The following is a 21,452-nucleotide window of genomic DNA, read 5'->3' as shown; positions in this document are numbered from 1 at the left end:
TTCCATCTCAGACTCAGACCACTCTCTCTCCTCATCTTGGCTTCCCTCTTCCTCCTCTTCTTTTCCTGAGTCGGACTCAGTTATTTCCCTATCTGTGTCATACTGGGCCCAGTCTTGTTCTGGTGAGGCAAATGACGTGTGGCTGCTTGCATCTGAGAGACTGAATTCTGATGGAGACTCTTTGCTGCCACTTCCTGTTTCTGAATCACTTTGAACACTGTCATGAAATCTTTGTTCTGTTCTCCACCACCCCCCAATGGAGTTGTTCTCCACTCCTAATTCCCACCTCCTCCCCTCCTCTCCTGCAGCTCCCTCAGACACTGAAGCAGAAACACTCATATCTCCTATGGAACTATACATCTTCCTTCTGTTCTCCTCTCGTCTTTCAAAGCGTTCACCAGTGCTCCACTGTTCACCTCCCACCCTGGCTGGTCCCTGGAGCCTTCTGGCTAGGGAGATAAGACTGAGGGCCCCGCTCAGCTTTTGTTTCACTGGTGGGGGTTTGCTTGCTTCAGTGGACGTCTGGAAATAACTCCCATCTATGACCACGCTGCCGTCCAAGCTGAAAGACTGGCCAGAGGACAACAGTCCAGGGAGCTCTCCCCTGTGCTCTGGCCAGATGCCTTCTTCTCCAACTGCATTTCTCATCCCATTGTTTGTCCCGCCACCTCTGCTGCTTCTCCCCAGTGCTCCCATTTCTCCTCTTCCTCCTGTCTCCCTCCTTATTTCTATTGCTTCATCTCTTCCTACTCTTTTAGTTTCCCTTTTCTCTGCTCCCCCTTTCTCAAACCCAGTTCCCACTCCTTTTACTTTAATTTCTTCCACTTTTTCCCTTCCCCTGCCTCCCTCTTCTATTGGTCCAATTCTAGCTTTGTTCCATGGTGGGTGAATGGCAGGAGGCTGTCTAGACGGTTTCCCCGCAGAAGACAGCATTGTACTCACTCGCATCAAAGCCTTCAGCCTGGTAGCTGCGCTTGAGCTCTTTGGTTTCGTGTTAATAGTTTTATCAACTTCTTGTTTTTTGTCACCCTCAATCCTCACGGGTCCGTGGGTCTTTCTTGGGGGTGGAATAGGTTGAGGCTGAAGGTAGACAGGGTGCAGAGCTGATTTGTCTTCTTGAGCTTTTCTCCTCACCTGCTGCAATAATGATATTAGTCCAAAAAACAAATCATATAAATTATAAAAATACAAAAACAAAGAAATTCATAACCCATTGTGTTCAGGTTTAAAAAGATACATAGTAATAAAAATAATAAAGGTGCACTGCATTGGAGAGCATGGCTCTTAAACCTTAAAAGCATAGCTGAACATTTAGGATTAACATACAGATCCCAACTAGCAGCTACATTCAGGCCTTATCTGGGTTACTTTTTGCGCTTGCAAATATGGCCAAACACACGTCGCTATCTCGGATGAGAAGAGCCTGAATTAGGGTTTCGGTTTAGGATTGTGTTTTTCCTTCTAGCCAATTCCCCCACTTGGAGTCTTTATGGTCAGCCCGACAGTCACTGTAAAGACATGATATTTGTATCAGTTTTCTTCTCACATAACTCTTGGCAAGAAAGCAAATACAGTACTGTGCCAAACTCTTGAGCCACCCCTTTCTTTTCTATTCTTGGCTTGGGAAATGGGTAAAGGCCCAATTCTAATGATCTTGAGAGTCAGGATTTGGTATGACCACCTTTATTCTTGGACACAGCCTGAACTCTCTTAGGCAAGCTTCTTGTAATTTATTTAAGAACTCTTCAGGAATAGTTCTCCGGGCATCTTGAAGGACATGCAAAACTGTTCTTTGGATCTTGGCTGCCTTTTGTTCTGTTCATCTTCAGCATGATCCCACACTGCTTCAATAATATTGAAGATATGGGGAGGCCAATACATGAAGGATAGTGTGTACCATTGTGTGTTTTTTCTATGCAGATATGCTTTTACTGCATTGACAGCATGTTTGGGATCATTGTAATACTGAAAAATTAAGCTGCTGCCAATCCGACATTTTCCACTTGGCATTGCTTGGCAGATTAAAATTTGACAGTACTCAGTCAATACTGAAATGTAGCCCCAAACCACGACAGAGCCTCTACCGTGTTTTACAAATAGCTGTAGACATTCACTGTTGTACCTCTCTCCTGACCTCCGTACATATTGATGATGAATAAAAAAAAATTCAAATTTGAATTCATCACTCTATTAGACCTGTTGCCACTGATTTTCAGTCCAGTTCTTGTGTAATTTGGCATACATCAGCCTTTACTCCCTTTTCCCCTTACTTTCCCTTAAGAATGGCTTCGTGACAGCCACCCATCCCTTGAGACATTTTAGCTCTTTGGGAATCATGTTGTTGGTGCAAAAATACTATTTTATATCTGCAATACTGTGTTGTGTTTGGCATGTTTTGTAGATTAAACAAAAAAAAAAAGGGAATAAATTGTGTCTTTGCAGCAGCCTACTAGTAACAAAGTGCCTAACTATGCCATTTAAAATTGGTTCTTTGCTAAGTTCTGTTATGTTCATCCTTTGAGCTAGGTGCCTTTTCATGCTTGAATGATTCATAGGGCATTGTTAAGTGGCTTAAAAACAGACCATTCCTCTGAAAATCATCAGGTACAATAACTGGATTGAAAATGAGTGAAAAAGTAGCCAATGTCCAAAGAATATCTAACAAAAAAAAGTACAGCACTATTACAGCACAGTACTGTAATCAGTTTTCTCAAAGTGTTAAACTATTCCTTTAACCAGTCCCTATATGCAAATCAGTCTGTATAACTACAAGTTCATTTTTAACATTGAAAGTGCAAGAAAAAAAGCCACCAGTATTCTCTGGCTTTTATGAAAATATTGTGAAAATCTAACGGACTCAGTTACCAGCCAGTATAATCTTCTGGTCAACATTCCCCTTTTTTGTATTCTCATGTATTTTCCTGCATTTACCTCTGCATCAGACTCTTGTGGGCTGTAGTAGTAGCTGCCGTCATCGTCAACAACGACTTCTCCATATTCATCATAGAGGCCGGAGGGGGAGATCAGCTTCCTGCGGCTGCCGTATTGAGGGAGGTCATACCTGGACAGAGAATGAGAGGGAGGGGGAAAATAACACAGGAAGTTACAAGTCAGCTATAATCAATTAGAGCAAATGCAGAATTTTACTTCTGTCAGGTTTTAAGGTATTATTTTGAGGCTTATTTTCTTTGTTGGCTATATTAATAAATAAACAAAATCCATTGTGCAGCGTCAGTCAATCAGAAATAAGGATAGGAGAGAAAGCTGCTTACAAACAAAACTTATGAACTTGGCTAATGCTTATCCACAGACACTTAAAGCAATCACACACAGGGCCACAGTGTGGTTTATGCCAATGACGAGCAGCGTCTAACGACCTGCCTAGGCAAAGCTGCCTTAATCACAAAAGGAGCATTTTGTTGCCAGGAGACATTTTGTTAGCAGAAAACACTGGAATCGATTTTCTCCCTTTTGTCTCTCTTTGTTGCCTGTTGCCGGGAGCGCTGCCTGACTCTATCGACCGAAAAAAAACGTGTTGTGTATCACTACGTAGGCTCCGTGCCCTGCAGCAAGTAAGTCGGAGAGCCAGTGGGTCAAAAAAGCCCATCTTTTCAAATGCCATTCTGAAAGCAATATGTCCCAGTGTGATTAAAGTAACAAATGTGTTCCAAGTCCTTTGGCTTCATTTAGAGAGCTATGCAGAAATGTTGCCCTGTGTAATCATTCTGCTTACAGTCAGCCGGTGAGAAGTTGGCCTCCCATTACATTAAGTAGCAAAGTAATAAACAAATGGAAGAGGCACGTGGATGACAGATGGGTGTGGGGGAGAGAAAAAGGAGGTAGAGGTGTGTGTTAAGAGATAAAAGATAAAAGGAAACGAAGAAAGAATGAGTGAAAAATGGAGGGGTCAGAACAGAAAGACTGGGTAATACATAAAAAGTGTCACACTTATAAGCCTAAGAGTATGGCCCCTGAAAGCTAAGGCAGTGTATCTTAACTGTCCTCTTTTGCCCAGTGATAGGATTTTAATTTTTAAACTGCAGACTCAAACTGAAATGTTCAGATCAGAGATATTACTCAAAGGTAAGTCACCTTCTTTCATTTGAGCAGTCTTTTCTCCCAGTTTCCTCTTTCTTCAACTCTTGTCTTTCCTTCAATCATTTCACGCTTTATCCATCACGCCACCCCCTCCTCCTGTGACCACTAGGTGGCAGTGGTAAACTGAGTCAGAGAATTGTCTAATGCAGCATCAAGATACCAGCATCACTCACTGCCAGCATTTCATAGTATTTTTTTGTAGCTATGTGTCAGAACCTAAATAGGGCAAACCAGGTCACTGGTGGCTCTTTCAGTGGTAAATGATCAGCCATTGCATGATGTCATGTTAGTGCTACTGGCTGGAAGAAAAAAAAATTATGGTCATCATATTTTGGATATGAAATTTGTTGAGATCAGTTTCACAGATTCCTTCAGTTGGATAAATACACTTTCTGAATAGACAGGTAAAAAGCTGTTGGGTGAACTGACCCTTTAAATGGTGCAAAGCTGTGAGTTTCTAAATGAATGAGATACAAATTGATTTTTCATGCATAGAAGTGTTAGTATGAGGACGCTGTGTTCCTCATTTAATCTACACTTGTATCTAGTTGAAGACGCTTCGGGCCTTCTTACAATGATAGGAAGCTACAGCCTGTCAGACAATAGCAAGAAATGGCATAGCCAGTCCTTTTTAGCACTAGTAGGTTGAAGAGGTGGTGACAGGTGGAGAAGAATGATATATGTTTAACACTCAGCAGACAATGCTGGGTAACAGTGGTCTTTTGATTCAAATCACTGCAAGGGCCAATTCAGCCCGTTGCTGGTTATCAGTTGGGGACAAATGCTAGGCTAAGCAAATAATCACCAAGTAAATTATTACAACCTACATTATTAAAATGAGAGAAGGTGCTCGTCAGCTCAGCAACACCAAAAGACATGAAAGACCACAGAAGACAACTTTGGAAGTGGATGATTACAGAATCCTTTCTATGGTTAAGAAAAACATCCTCACAACATCTAAGCCATTCGAGAACACACTGGTGGAGGCAGACAAGTCTGGAATCGAGAGACACCTTCATGAATGGAAATTTAGAAGGTTTACAACGAGGTGCAAACTACTGGTTACACTCAAGGACAGGAAGGCCTTTAGACTTTGGTCTTTGGACAGATAAAACCAAGATGAACTTGTACCAGAATGTAGAGAATGTATGGAGAAGTAAACCAGCTCCCAGTTTGGATTCAGGAGACAGACACCCTCTCTATTTTTAAGATGAGGCTTAAAACTTTCCTTTTTAATAAAGCTTATAGTTAGGGCTGGATCAGGTGACCCTGAACCATCCCTTAGTTATGCTGCAATAAGCCTAGGCTGCTGGGGGGTTCCACCGAGTATTTAGTTTCATTCACCTCTGTGGCGGCGGGGTATGGTTCGGGGCACGGCTGCAGGGGAGAGGTGGGCCAGTGGGTTCTGAGGGGCGGGGTGTCAGGAGGGACGGGCAGTGCGCAGCTGGCCGGCATGGGATTGATTGTGTGTGTTTTGTCTTTTTACACGAGGAGAGAAGATTTGAGCTGAGCTAGAACATCTAGAAGGTCTGGGTTTGATTCCGCCTTAGCCCGGGCCTTTCTGTGTGGAGTTTGCATGTTCTCCCCATGTCTGCATGGGTTTTCTCCAGGCACTCCAGTTTCCTCCTAGAGTCCAAAGACATGCAGTTACTGGGTTTAGGTTAATTGGTCACTCTAAATTGCCCATAGGTGTGAATGGTTGTCTGTCTCTCTGTGTTAGTCCTGTGAAAGGCTGGAAACCTGTACAGTGTGTACCCTACCTCTTACCCTATGTCAGCTGGGAAGAGGAAGAGAAGGGATGGTGATCCAAAACATATCATATCATATCAGGCCACCAGTGTTTATTGGTGATGTGACTGCAGAATGAATTGTGAAGCGTATAAAACTATACTCTCTGCTCAGATTCAGCCACATGCTGCAAAACTGATTGGACAGCTATGGACAGGACAAATAGATAATGACCCAAAGGATATTATAAAATCAACCTGAGTTTCTCAAGGCAAAGAAATGGAATATTCTTCAATGGCAAAGTCAGTCATCTGGTCTCAGCCCAATCTTGAGTTCAAGATGGCCGTCACCTCTACAGCTGATATATCCAAAACTAGGGAACTCACACCTAAACAGTGGAGGTGGACAGAAAGTATTACAGACCAGAGGAAAAAAAAAAATGGGTTAATATGATTTTAGGTTTGAACTGTCCCTTTAATACACCTTGAACCTAAAATAAGCTGGATATGACTTTAGCTAATCTATTTGTATTTTCTGCCTTCATTCAGCTAATCTCGTCACATTTCTATTGTCCTCACATTTTTATGTGGGTGCCCTAACTAAGCTCCTATCAGCTACACAGCAGTCACACTGCTCAACACCCACGCCAGTAACAGTTTTGGAAAAGCGAGATTTAATCCCTTATTGCTCTGTAGCATTTATGGGTTGAGTATTTTACTCTTGACTAGAGGGCAAAATGAATTTGGCTCAGTTTGTTGTTTTTGTTGTTTTTCTTTTTTTTTTAAAAAAAAAAACATAGCATCAAAACATTAGACCTGTGCAACGAATGGTTCAAGTTATATTCTGCATCTGTATAAATCCAATCAGAATCATGCCAGCAGCAGATGGCTACATTCCCACATGCAGAGAAAATCCCATTTTGGCCTGGTATTTTGAAGAAAGTTCAAAGCAAAGGTCAAAAGGTTGCCAACCAGGCTTCTAAATGGTTACCAAAAGGATTACTGTAGCTATGGAAGTGTATACTGTAAAACCCATTGTGTTTTTTTGAAAAACAAAACTCAGGAATAAGAAATGTTGTCTAAAGCCCAAGAAGTGGTTTGTATTTGCTACATAGATTACTTACGCCTTTTATTTACAAACAAACAACGCGATTAGATCTTAGTCCCACAGGGGCACAAAGTCTGATTTGCTGATCCAGTGTGTGAACAGAGTCAGACATGAGTTTGTGGATGTTGCTCTAAGCCACCAGCATCTGGCCTATTGTCTGCTTCCACGGCTGGCTGCCTGATTAGCTGCTACAGTATTGCAAAGCTAGGCAGATAAAATTAGCTGTGTGTGTGTGTGTGTGTGTGTGTGTACTATGCATGTGTGTCAAAGAACGAGCAAGAGAGTACCTGAGTTAGTGTAAGCATGAGTGAATGAACGTGCTTGCCATAAGAGAATTTGTGTGTGTGTGTGTGTGTGTTCTTCCACTGTGCATTTATGACTGTGCGTAGGTGGGTGTATAAAATCAAGTTCTCAGGAGTCTGCAGCTAAAATTATAAAAATTACACAATGTATCACAGATGGCAAGCTGTGAGTGTGAATAACACACACACACACACACACACACACACACACACACACACACACACACACACACGCACGCACGCACGCACGCACGCGCAAGGGAAGCAAATGTCTTCTTCAGGCTTGTTCATGAACACTTTGACCTAATGTGTGTGTTTAATACTGTGTTCCTTTTAACTTCAAGGAATACAAGACACACACACACACAGACACACACACACACACACTGAACAAAATCCCTTTCCTGAAATCTACTGACTTCCTGTAGTTAGATGGATACATGAGCAGTGCAGTATGAGGCAGGTCGCCGGTGTCAACATTTCACAGTAGCCTGCACACTGTGTGACTGATGTAATCAGCTTGATGTCAGTGCGGCTGCCACGTGGTTGACATGACACTCAGCTGGATAAAGTGCACATAGTGAGGTCCAGACTCATGCAGGAGGAAATATGTTGTAGGGAACCCCTTCCTATCGCTGGTAGCAGTCAAAGGTTAGACATAGAACATAGCAGAGTTGGCCTGCCTTCATTTCCTGGAGTTTTTTTCTCCACTGTGTGTAACTGTTGGTAAATGCTGCATTGCTCTGTAACTACATCCTTCTACAGGAACAGACTTACTAAAAAACTGTAACAGATAATCAACATTATTCCATCTATGGACAGTGTTGGGTGTCAAGAGTTCCAGAGTAATGGCTTACTGTAATCACATTACATTTGTCTGTAATGCTGGGCTGTAACACATTAGTAACCATAATATGATTACTGAATTTATAATAATCAATCGTTTATCTCAGTTATCTGTATGATGAATGGTTAGAATCTGTATGATGATGTTTTTATTTGCACTTCAGTAACAACTGCTTTATCTCAGTTCACAGGAAAGATTAAAAAAAATACAACTTTTGTGGAGCAATAATCATTATTAATTTATTGCACTAAGGGGCAAGATTGTGACAGTAGAGCACAGATTGTGCTGCTCAGTCCAGAAATAATAAGCCAGTGCTGCAAACACAACATCAAAACTCAACCTGCAAAAGCAAAGTCAATACTTTTTTTTATATACAATCTGTGATGCTAACACAAAGCTAGCAACCAGACACCCCAGGATTCAGAGTGATGCATAAGCTGATTTGATCCCAAACCCAACCAAGGAGCCAAAGCTCGAGTTTCAACAGGTAAGAAAAGCAGAGATGAACAGGATCGTAATATAGACTGTATATGAAAAACTTTACACTTTCTACAGTAAATAAGTAAAATACTTCATTACCAATACTGTAAAAGCATACCTGGATAGAAAACACACACACACACACAAAAAAACAATATCAGTCATAGATTGATACTCAGCTTTACCTACCAATGAAGCCAGATGACACACATCAATTAGTTAAACTGCAGGAATGTCTTAAAGACATAAAGACCTGGATGACCTCTAATTTCCTGCTTCTAAATTCAGATAAAACTGAAATTGTTGTACTCGGCCCCACAATACAAAGCGCCTTGAGGCGACTGTTTGTTGTGATTTGGCGCTATATAAATAAAACTGAATTGAATTGAAATCTTGACAGAGAATAGAGCTTTGAATGTCCTTTAAGATGTCGTCAGCTGTGTGGCAGGCAGGAGCTGGAAAAATGCAGGACTTGAAATGAGGGGTAAACTAAAACGCAGCTTTATTGCTGAGCTTTTATCAATGTACAAAACTATAGCAGAACAGGAACTAGAAAACCAAAAGACCATACCACAGAGAAGAGACTTTCAAAATAAGAGAGGAAGAGAGCCACGACTGAATAGGGAAACAAGATTAACTTGACAAAGCACATAAGATAAACACAGACGAGGGCTAAGCCAGCCATGGACACATAAAGGAGGCAGAACTAAACAGGTACACAAGGAAAAAAGCACAAACCAACCTGACACCAAGAACAGAACTAGACATGAAACTAAAACATGAAAATGTGACTAATACAGAAGCAAAAATCAGAAAATACAAAAACTAGAGAAAACCCAAATGTCCCAAAAAACTCAAAACCCTGGGTCCAAGACTCAGGGCCCAAGAAACTTGCAGAACTCTTCCTAAAGACTGCTTGAGGTACTACTTTTGTTGCTAAATGAACAAAAAAAGAAAAGCTCCAAAGAACTTTTCTTTTGCCAACAGATTTATGAATTTGATATTCTCAGCCTCATTATTGATGACTTTAGAGCTAATCTGAAAGTTTTTAAAGCTCGACAAACTTTAAATGAAAACAAATAAAACACCAAAACAATAAAAAAAATAAATAAAAAAAAGGATGTGCACAAACAAATACAATATGAGGTGCGGCGATCTACTAACCCATGGTCATAGTTGTAATAATCCTGTGTGTAGTAGTCATGGCCAGGATCGATGCCAGATTCCACTGATAGTTCCTGTTAGATTGACAGACCTTTATTAGAAGCTTCCCCCCCCACACACACACACACAGATATTTTTTTATAGTGCAAGACTATGTGTACAAACACACACACACACTGTGAGTGTGTTTGTACACATAGTGCAAGACTATGTGTACAAACACACTCACAGTGATTACTTTGACTGCATTAACACTTCCACAAACCCATATTTCAACAGATAAAACACCCATAGGGAGTAAATAAGTACTGAAACAAGAGAGAGACTGAGTACCTCAGGCCGCAGCAGAGAAGGTCGGAGAAGTTGTTGCGTCTACCACAGGGACAGAAAAGTGGTGAATGGAAAAAAACAAACAAAATGGAAGCATTTGAGTGCTGTCCCTCAAATGTGTACATCTATTTTAGAAACATAAAATCAATACTTGATGCCCCTCATTCAGTGTCTAGAAAGCACAGGATCCAATATATGTATATGCTTTCATTTGATGTTATCTATCAGATTGTAGGGGCAAGCAATGTCTTTTTATCAAATAGTCTATATCACTTTTGAACTCAATTTAAGCTGAAATTGAGTTTGAAAATGCATGTACTGCCCAAGCGACTGGATGACTTTTTACAACAGTAACACCGATGGCACATATTGAACAATGGGGATCTGGCAGAAATGTCCAGCATGCCTAAAGAGTCTGCTTTTTGGAATCTAAAATAAGTGTGTGATTTTTTTTTTTTTAATATATATTTAAATGTAAAGTTTCACTGTACTGCAGTGGCCTTTACATTATATTTTATAAAGTCATTTATATGTACTGCATACTGTATATGCTTCTTCTTGATTGAAAAAATGGCAGAAAGCAAAGCAAAGCGTAAATGCACACCAATGAAAAATAAGAAGCACACATGCAGCTACAGCATGCACACACAAAACACCTACCTCATGTTGCCCATATCCACGCCTACAAGATCAAAGAGAGCAAAAGTATGAAAACCTGCTATAGATATATCTTCATCATATAGATATAATTTTTTTCTTGCTGTATGGGAAAGGTTTAAAAAATAGAAGGGGCTTAGTGGAAACATTTGACAACAAGTGTACATGAACTCAGTTACCAAGGAGGAAGCAAGAAGATGAGATAAGTGATTGTGTGTACTTTGAGAAAAATGAACAGAGCAGGGCTATGTAAGAGAGAAAGAGTGGAAGGAAACTGAAGCCGTTGTGTCATTCATTCACTTTTGTTTGTGTAACTTTGTAAATATTGTGATTATATTTTTACAAATGCAATTTCACATCTCATTTACAACCCATATGAACTCATTCTATTGTTGCGAACACTGTTAATGGTGTATGTCAATATTAACCAAAACAATCATAAAATCGTATTTCAGAAAACGTGTAAATTATGAGTTTAGTAGGTGAGCACATGGGTATTTATGATCATGATCAGCAAAGAGCTGTGCTTGGAAATACACGGTGCAGCCATACAGTGCTGTGAAAATGTATTCTTGTTTTTTGTATATATCTGTCACACTTACATGTTTCAGATCATCAGATGACAAATTTAGACAAAGATAACCCGAGTAAATACAAAATGCCGTGTTTAAATGATGATTTCATTTATTAAGAGGAAAAATATTATCCAAACCTACCTGGCCCCGTGTGAAAAAAATAATTGCCCCTAAACCAAATAACTGGTTGTGCCACCCTTGGCAGCAAGAACTGCAATCAAACATTTATGATGACTGGCAATGAATCTTTCACATTGCTGTGTGAACTTTGCCCCACTCTTCTTTGCAGAATTGTTTTAATTCATTTTCAATCATTTGAGGTCATGCCAAAGCACCTCAATCTGATTTAAGTCCAGACTCTGACTAAGATACTCCAAAACCTTTTTTTTTTTTGGAGGTGTTTGGGAGCATGAAAATGTTACAAATATGCAAAAAACTACGAAATTAGGAAGGGGACAAATACTAAAGTATTCTATACTAATCAGTCATAAAATGTCAGTTCAGGTTTGGCAACACTTTACAAAAGAAGCCTGACCAGTGTGGGGGAAGAGGTGAGCAACTAAACAGGTAGTGTTCACATCTGAGGGTGCTGTAGCACATACTAGCTGCTTTCCTGCTAAGTAAAGCTAATTATCTGCTGGCTCTGACATAGTAGTGCCATTTTTTTTTTTTAATGTAACTTTTGAGACTTCTTTTCTTCTATCCCTCAATAATAAGCTTACATGATTGGACAGCAACTAAACACTCAGAATGTCAACAAACACAATTAATTTCACAGTATATCTGATTGGATCCACCCAGCAGCTAAGCTGATGATGTATGGGAAAAAAGCTTAATGATGTTTACAGTACTGTGAAATTAATACTTGCTGCTGTGAGAACCCCCCCCCCCCCCCCCCCCCCCCCCACTAAAAAACAAAATCAAAACCCTTAAAGACAGTATGACAAAAAGAAAGCAAGAAACAACAACTGAGAGCGAGGTAGACACATTAAAGGTAGGAGAAACTTTAATAAGAAGAGGAAGAGCATGTGATTTAAAAAAAAAAAAGGAAAAAAAATACAAAGAGAAATAAAGAAAAACAGCCAATAACCTCTCTGGTCTGTCTTAAGCATAGAGCAGAGAGTGTACTGTCATGTGAAACAAAGGTAATGAGCTGGCAAAATGAAGATGTATCACACATCAACAAACGGAGACTTTTGGAGGACACATCACATTCTCCTGTCTGTTCTTCAAATGCAAACACACGCAGGCATCCACACAAATTGGTAAATCGCTCGAGCATTTCATTAATTCATTTCAGAAATTCAGATGTGCCTCTTAAACACACACACACACACACACACACATGCTCCAGCCTTCCAGTGGGTATCAAAACGCAGCTAAAATATGAAGCTGAGGCGGCTGGATGGGGCGGATTACCACTGATGGGCATGTGAGCAGACAGGGTAAAGGATTTTGGGTGATCTACAGGTTAAAATGAAATGACCCTATTCACAGTCACTGTATCTTGAAGTGTGTGTTTACTATGCATATTTTAGCTGCGATCAGAATGTGCCTGGCACTGTGTGTAGCATAATCTGTATGTGTGTGTTTATTGCCGTGGGAGGATAAGTCTCTCTCTCTTGCCCTTGTTGCTCTGACAGACACATCATTAAGTCCTCTCGAGACAAAAACATACAGACGGCTATCTGATCTCGACCGCGCACACAGACATACACACATTTGACATGACTGACTCTCGCTTTTTGTGTCCTCTCCGCCTTGTCTCGTAGTGCGTATGAAAAACAGGAGGGGAGAAATATTAGCTCTTAAAGAACAGACTCAGACTATGACACCCAGTAACAGTCTCTTCTCTCGTTCTTCTCTTGCTTCTTCTACCACTACTGTACCTTTTACTTCATTTTTCTCCTACCTGTTTCACCCTCTCTGCCTATTTCTGCCTTCTCGACCTCTTGCCACATTCCTTCCTCTCAATGATTTTTACATTCATTACACACGTTATTTAGAAAATACCAGGTCTGACTAAACTTACATGGGGCAAACCATCAAGATCGGAGAGCAAGAAAGTGCCCCGGTGTGCTGCAAATATGGTTGAGAGTTCAGGGCCATTACAGATATTACCTTAAACACTTCTCCTATTTACATTAATACCTATTCAGCATTTTTAAAACGCTTCAATCTCCAGTGCCAAAGCTGTTTAATAGAGTTGATTTTATTATTTTGTGTCATAGCATCCTGTAATGCCAACATTTTATTTATTTTTAAATTAGAGCTGGTCAGGTAGTCCAAAATCTAAAATGCAATTCCACTGTAATTCCACTGAGCAAAACCTCAAAACTGCTTGAATTGCTAATAAAAAAATTGAAGATGTGAGCAGGGTTTAAGACGTCTGGAGCCATGCTAAGTGGAGTTACTCCATAATCACTACAAAAACCAGTTCAATTCCAGGAGGTGACACAAGCCCAGCCTTAGGGCTCACAAGCTAATGTACTCCTACTGCTAAGCCCAGAGAAACTGGAGGGCATAAAGCTTCCTTTGGATATTCCCTTATTCACAAGGGGCCATCACAGTGGATGGATCTGCACCCTCACAGGAATCTGTGTCTCCTCCCAGTCTCAAACCAGGGAGCTTTTGCGTGTTGGGCAAACATGTTAACCACTACATTTTGAAGCCGCTGCTTCAGGAAGGGCATTCAGTTTGAGTTACATCTTAAACATCACCTGCACATCCTGGTTAGACTTTTCAAAAGCTCAATTTTTAGTGACCTAGGTCTACCAAAACTCCTATATGTGTGTGTGGACAGAGTTTTGCAGAGTTGTTACAGTCAAACTTGTTATTTTATTTTGGTTAAAAAAAAAAAGAGGAAATACTGGTAAACAAAATGAAACGACTAACTGATAACAGATTTTTTTTTTTTTTCCTTCCAGATTTTCTTTAGATGTGGCACTGCTATTGTGTAGCGAAAACAGAGTGTGACAGCTCGAGTTTGGCTTAATCCAAGCAAAGTGCAAAACAATGGATCACACTAATGTAGCCTGACACACATTGTGTTGAAAATAATGAAGCTTTACACTGAAGCATTACCATTTCCTTTGCTGTGTTCAGTGGCTATTTGCTGCTTCAGTGACACAAACCTGTGCCTTTAAAAGTACACCAGACTCTCTCTGGCTGTGTGCTGTGCCTGAGTTTTCAGCAAAATGATAAATAATTGCCAAAAACAATACACTTTCTTAGAGGTGTCTGTTCTCCAGTAAAAGCACACAATAAGAACTGAAAGGCTGCAAACAAATTGTGTCTGAGAGACAACGACGATTTGCTGTGTGTGCGTATGTGTAAGGACACGCAACAGACTGAGGTTGAGAGCTAATCTTGACATAAAACATTTCCAGCCCAGCCAGCTGAGTCAGTAGCACTGCCTGCAACCTGTTTAATGCTACTGTGTAGTTGTGTGTGTGTGTGTGTGTGTGTGTGTGTCTACATATTCACATTCCTGATTATGCAGAGGCTCTTGTGTGAATGTGTGATTGGGCTTTTGTTTTGGGTGTATGGAGCCTTTTATTAAATCAAATCTTGACAGTACAACATTCATAGTGGAATTATGACTTTGTGATGGGAAGAAAAATGCACTGTTTAAAAACAACAAAACAAAAATGACAAAAAAACCAAAAAGAAACACCAAAAACAAAAACATTGTGTTTTGACATTACAACACAAATCCACAGGAGAAAAGCGAAATGTCTGAGTTTGACGTCTCACATTATAAATCCTCTCACAGTGCAGAGATATGACCATCAGGGTTTTTGATTCACTTCATGGCATTGTGTGTCTTGGAAGAACTTGTTGAAGTTGTGTTAGTGATTAGAAGTGAAATCTGCAGCTGACAAAGCAAAAAAAAAAAAAAAAACAACAAAAAAACTAAACTTGGTTTTACATCACAAGTGAACATTTTTAAATCATATCAGCCCTTTGTGAGCACCCATCTCTTCCAGTCTCCCGTGTTAATTGTACAAAAGTGGCCAAATTAGACACGGCAAAAGAAAAAAAAAGCAGAAAAAGCACTAGATATGCCACCACTTAATGCTGCATATCACTTATTCAGAGGAAAGGGAATGAAAGGGAAGAAGTCACTGATAATATGCCTGGTAAGAATCACGGGTTAATCTCCCCTGGAAGACAGTCTCAATGTATTGCAACCCTCCACCCCCAATGCCCCCATCTGAAAAAACAAAACAAAAATGTAGTATTCAGAATGGAATTGAACAGAATTCCACACTGCTATTCAGTCTGCCTCTTCAACATGATGCTACACCATAAATTATTGTTGCTGTTTTGATCTGTTTTTCTGGCCAACTGCTTCATGCACAACTGCGCAGTTAGGCTTCACGATTCATTCTCCTGCACAGGAAGTAGGTTCATTTAAGTTTCTTGACTCACCTGTAAAACAAAACAAAAACATTTTTGGGGGATTTTTTTTTTTTTTTTTTGCCTTTAAATTTGCCCAATTTCCCTATCAAGGTCATTTTCTTGGGCAGCGCTGCAATACTTCTGCCATAGTCATGTCTCACCATATGCATTCATCCTCCTGCAACACACACCACACCAGTGTGTATTAACAGCAACCTGTGGACTAGCTGATGCACTACAATTTTATTGGTAAAAAAGAAAACTCCTAAAAAACTTGCAATTTTAGCTGTAGGCAGAGGATGGTATCATGGCAGGCCATGGTCTTGACCTGAAGCTGCATCTTTGAGCTTGGACAATGCAAACTCTAACTGAAAACTGCTTTTTTCCCCCCTTCTCATAGCTGAAAACCCATTTGTCATCTCTAGAGAGAATGCTTGAGTGAGTTATTTGCTCTCTGTGCAAGTTTGAAGTCTATGGTGAAATTGTAGAAGTGCAAGTGGTCAAAATGAGACTTACAGCAGCTGTACTGGAAGCAGTCCAGAGGCGCACAAGGGGTGCACATTTGGACAGAGCTGTACAACTTATCGCATCTAATAAGAATAAAAGAAAGTTCTGCCAACTGAAATGGAGAAAGAATACCATGATACAATTGTAACTTGTGCACATTTTATCATTTACTGTATGCTACTGTGATGGCACCTCTGGCTCCTTTGTTACTTTCTCTTTCTGGTTTTGTGTAGGAGGCAGGCATAATTTCAGCCTCAATTTTATTTGGTATTTTTTGGCTGCTCCCTTATTTCCCAAGGGGTCATCACAGTGGATGGGCCCACACATCTGATTTGGCACAGATTTTATGCTGGATACCCTTCCTGACACATTTTGTACACTGCCAGTTCACACCAACAATCGCCTCAGGATGCAAGGTAAAGACCCGACAATATTAGGGCAGGTGGATCCCAGGATGCAACACACAATGTCTTGGACTCCTTTTAGTAGCAACACATATTTTATTGAAAAAAAAAAAAAATCAAATTTTCTTGGCCTTTTTTTTTTTTTTTTTTTTTTTTTTTTTTGTATTTTTCAGTTTATTCACATATTAAGTACCCAGAAAAGTTCTTCCTCATGAAACCCTCTATAAAATGTTTTTTTTTTATGTTTGTTTAATTTAGTGGATATTGTTAATAAAAATATCAATCTATATAAATGTTGTAGATTTGTTTTTAGTTTGGCTATTCACCTATCTACATAAATCATAATTGTCTCTGTGAAAACAAACAAAACAATTCACATAACCTTATAGAACATCAGAAAACCCTGGGACCATTATGGATGTGCAGACAGCATGGGCCCAGAGGTAAAAGTAAAAGAATAGATGCAATTTCCTAATGAGATGAATCAAATTAAGAAATTAATAAAAGATGGAGAATGACAAAGAGAGCTGCGAATCACCCTGAGGAACTAGAGACAAATGAATGCTTTTCTTTTAAATTATGAACACAAACTATCAGCTAAATGAGTGTAGCATACACAAAAGACACAAGATTGTAGCCACGAGTTGATTTCCTTAAGTTGACAATATAAAAAGGTCAACCCTGCCTCCTAAATCCTGTCTCCTGTACTTCAAGTACAGTTTATTTGCAACAGCAAATATAACAGTCATTTTAGTAACTTACCTTACAAGATACAAAATATAGTGACAACTGCACTACTGGGATTTTTTAACAGCTGTTTGACTTTGGCAGTAATTCGTTAAGATTAGGGAAAGTCTGGAGTCCACAGAGACTTATGACACACAACATGGTAAAAGCTACTTTCAACAATTCCCTTATTCACAAGGGGGTCACCACAGCAGGTAGCTCCACATGTTTGATTTAACAGCTGTAACTCCAAAGGGATTTGTGTCCCCTCCTGGAATTGAACCAAAAATCTTCCACTTGTTAATGCAATGCAAATGTAACTACACTACACTACACTACGGCACCACTATGACACAGAGTGTGGAAATCCCCTTACATTTACAGGAGCAGATGCTACAGGCCATTTACAGAATTACCAGAGTCAACAACAATAGCAGTTAAAAGAAATTCACTCAAATTCCAAACACAGTCCCAACCCTTGAAATCACAGCTCCTTATGAAGCCAGCAGCTTATTTTCCATCCCATCCTTTTTTGTAAGAACAGCTTGAATTTACATCGCCCTCACCATCAAAAATTGTTGGACCATTCAGTCACCCATTAGGCACCTACAGTACATTAAAACCATGAACAGGAAAAAACAATGTAAAGTGTAAAATCTCATTAGAATGCAGTGTCCTTCAGTGAAATTTTGGGCCCTGGCACAGATGCTACTTTGACACATACCACCCAGGTAAACATTGTTAGAGACAAACAGCATCTCCCCACCCCCATGGCAGCCTGATGGTAGCAGCTTCCCCCAGCAAGACAATGAGCTCTCCTGCATTAAAAAAAAAATGCTCAGACACTGTTTAAGGAAACAAGAGATAGCCTCATGTGTTTATTTTAGTCTAACAATGCCTCTGTAGCTACATATGGGGTGGCAGATCATTATGTGTCAAAGAACCTAACTTCACACATCCTCCAAAACCTTTAGTTTTTTTTTTTTTTACAACTTTTATTTTGTGCAAAGTTTTTAGAAATGACAGTGTCTCTTCTTTATATGTCATTTTGGTATCTAGTGCAATACTATCTTCTAAACCTCCTGTAAATCCTCTTTCTAATGTATGACTGGACGCTACATTTCATTAAGGAAATTTTTACTGATCACTTTATTAGAACTGGGAGGCTTTGGACTATTTTTAACTAAAATAGCGGCTTTGTGTTTATTTGCTTTGGGGATTTGCTTTTGAAGGATCCTAGAAATGGCACGCTACTTCAGATTTAACAAGCAGACAGGAAGGTGGCTTTAATATTGTGGCTGAGCTGTGCATATGAAACATTTTTAGGAGACAGGATTGAAAAGGATGAACAATGCACCACTCAAATTAATAAGAAAGATGGAAATCTGTTTGCAGACAGCAACCCACTGATAGGGCAAGACAGAAAATGCAATTGTACAGGGAAAGAAAAAAAGACTGTGATGTTACAGTAAATATGACAGCACTTTGTAACTATGTAACAAAGAATAAATCAAATGGAAAAACTCAATGTGGCAGTAATTGTATCAATCAATAAACATCACTGCTTGTTGCTCTGTAAGAGCAGAAATACTGCAGCCAAACTAACCATTTGAAGACAAAGATCCCCATCCAGCAAATAGCACTCCAAGCTGTCTGAGTTAACAGTGTTCTTCCTTGTCTGTTTGATTTTCTTCTTCACATCCGATACAGCCATAATCAACTTGTTTCAAAGTTCAGAGGGAGTGTTAAAACCGAGTCCAACTTGTAATCAGTTTCTCATTACAGCAAGTGTCTGCCAACAACTGCGTATCTTATCAAATTTCTGTGAGAATAACACTGACGCCTGCTGATGGAGTATAACTTTTGTGGATGAATATGTAATTTAATTCACCTGAAAAAGATATTTCAGCACTCTTGTTTCAATAGCACCCACTCGCAAAACTTTTGACCTTCTTCTTTTCTGTTCATGGGAAGTACCATCAGCTGAGAGGAAAGCCATTTTTCCTGTAGCATTAACAGTATATTGGGCAAAGTTATTTTTCTGATGTATAAGACAGGAAGCCATGGTGTGGAAGGGCAGAGCATGTTGCAAAATAATCAGATCACCCCATGATGCTACTTTGAACATCAGTTCCTTGACAGCTTTGTGGTCAACTCTGCAGCAATGTTAATAAATTCTCCTCTGAGGGTTTTCCATATCAGAAAAGCAAAGGCTAGAGCATTGTAGACTGAGAGGGGAATCGCTTCTCGAGCTCTTCAACGATGGAGTTCATGTTTGGGTTGGGCTGAATCTGTGGAGGTGAAGGCTCTTCTCCTCCTCCTTCTTTACCATCATCTCCCCCTTCTCCCCCTCCAGCTGCTAACGCATCCAAGGAGTCAAGAGAATCCAGGGAATCCATGGAGGCCCGGCTCTTCATTACCTTTTTGAGTGGGATCTGCTTCTGATCTATCTGGCTGAACATGTTGGCCACAGACTTCTCAATGTCTGCTATGTTTTGGATGTTCTTTAAGATTCCTTTCAGCTCTTTTCGGGGAGGTTCAGGTTCCACGGGGAGGGGTGGTGGGGGGGGTCGGAGGGACACAGGCCGCAGAGCAGGCACCTCTGAGAGAGATGGGAGGACAAACGTGGATGGACGGAGTACTGAGGGCGACACAGGTGGAGGGAGAGGTGGAGGCGGGGGAGGTGTAGGTGTAGGGGGTAGAGGAGGAGGAGGAGGAGGAGGAGGAGGAGGAGGAGGAGGAGCCTGTTTTTCTGTATGATTGGGCTGTATGGGTGAAGCTGGAAAGCTAGGAGGTTGGGAAGGAGGGTGATATGGAGGAGGAGATGGGGGAGGAGTGGAGGCATGAGGCTGTGGAGGTGGTGGTGGAGGCGTTGAAGGAGGATCAGGAATAACTTCTAAGTGGACCTGAAGTCTGTCTTCTGAACCCTGATTTCCTGTCATATTTGCCCCAAAGCGCCGTAGCACAGGAGGAGTTGGCTTGTGACTTGGTGGTGGGGTACCTCCATCACTCTGAGTGATGATGATACTCGGGGGACCCTCTTTACTCTGAGCAGATGGGACACTGTGGGTGGGGGGATGCTTATGATGCTGAGGAGTTTCTGGCAAAATAGAAAGTAGAATATCAGGTGACAGAGATCCTCTGGAATCTCTGTTTTGCCTTTGCTTCATTTCCTGGAGTGCCTGTTGCTCAAACTGTCTGGCTTGTTCTTTCACGGTCAGTTTGGGTTCCAGACTCGGGCTTCCCATTACATCTGAATCCAGTCCACGGTCAAAGCCTGAATCCAGACCAGCATCTTTACTTTCTTTGAATTCTGCCTTTAAGAGCTCCAGCTCCCACTGAACAGGATCCATAACTACTTGGCGCCTCAAAGCATCATACATGTCTCTTCGATGTAATCTTGATGGGAGGGTCCAGCTGTGTCCACCCCCTGATCCCCATCCACTATCACTGCCACTGTATCCACCAAACCCCACATCACACACAGGAGAGCTGAGCCTCAGCCAGGCTTCTCTGAGGCCTTTACTGGAAGGGGAGAAATTCCCAAGAAGATCCTTCCTTCTCTGGCTTCTTCCAAGAGTCTCTGGACTACTCAAAGTTCCATCCTCATGGTAGATGGGATTTTTGATAGTCAGGGGGTTTTCGTCAGAGAGAAAGGTGATGTTGGATTCAGATTTGGGTAAATTGTGGAGCACTCCTCCATTAGCAATGCACTGGCGATGGGCCGCAATCGCTCGAGTGGCAAAATCAGAGATCAGACGTTGGCGGTCACTTTCATCCAAACTACCACCACTCCCGCCAGCACCACCGTGGTTTGAGCGACTGGTACATAGATGGAGGGGGGAAAAAAAATGAGACAGAAAATGGAATGAAGGAAAAAATAAAAAGAATTACAGATAAAATATGAGGGACAAGGGTAATGATGAATAGGAAAAATGTAGCTATATAAATTAAAGCTAAATGAAACGGAAGAAGAAGAGGGACTGAATGAAATTTAAATGAAAGAACTGTAATGCACAGATAAAAATAAAATGAAATGTTTTACAATGAGAAAAGAAAACAACAGAATCACGAAAAAAAAAAAAAAAAAAAAAAAGGTAGAAAGGACGATAAAAGTGGACTG

The 21,452-nt window shown here is 40.6% G+C and overlaps 1 protein-coding gene across 1 annotated transcript in view; it reads right to left on the bottom strand.

Moving 5' to 3' along the window:
* The window catches only part of LOC115798232 (protocadherin-15-like), a 215,335-nt gene that overhangs the window by 4,854 nt on the left and 189,029 nt on the right, over positions 1 to 21,452 (bottom strand). The window contains exons 36-39 of the mRNA XM_030755001.1: positions 10,717 to 10,738; positions 10,060 to 10,098; positions 9,727 to 9,800; positions 2,932 to 3,061 (exon numbers count right to left, since the gene is read on the bottom strand). Coding sequence (XP_030610861.1) covers positions 2,932 to 3,061; positions 9,727 to 9,800; positions 10,060 to 10,098; positions 10,717 to 10,738 — 265 coding nt within the window. The remainder of the gene's footprint in view (positions 1 to 2,931; positions 3,062 to 9,726; positions 9,801 to 10,059; positions 10,099 to 10,716; positions 10,739 to 21,452) is intronic.

This window comes from Archocentrus centrarchus, chromosome 19 (genome assembly GCF_007364275.1).
Source record: "Archocentrus centrarchus isolate MPI-CPG fArcCen1 chromosome 19, fArcCen1, whole genome shotgun sequence".
In the NCBI taxonomy this organism is placed as follows: Eukaryota; Metazoa; Chordata; class Actinopteri; order Cichliformes; family Cichlidae; genus Archocentrus; species Archocentrus centrarchus.
This window is presented reverse-complemented; position numbering and strand designations above follow the sequence as displayed.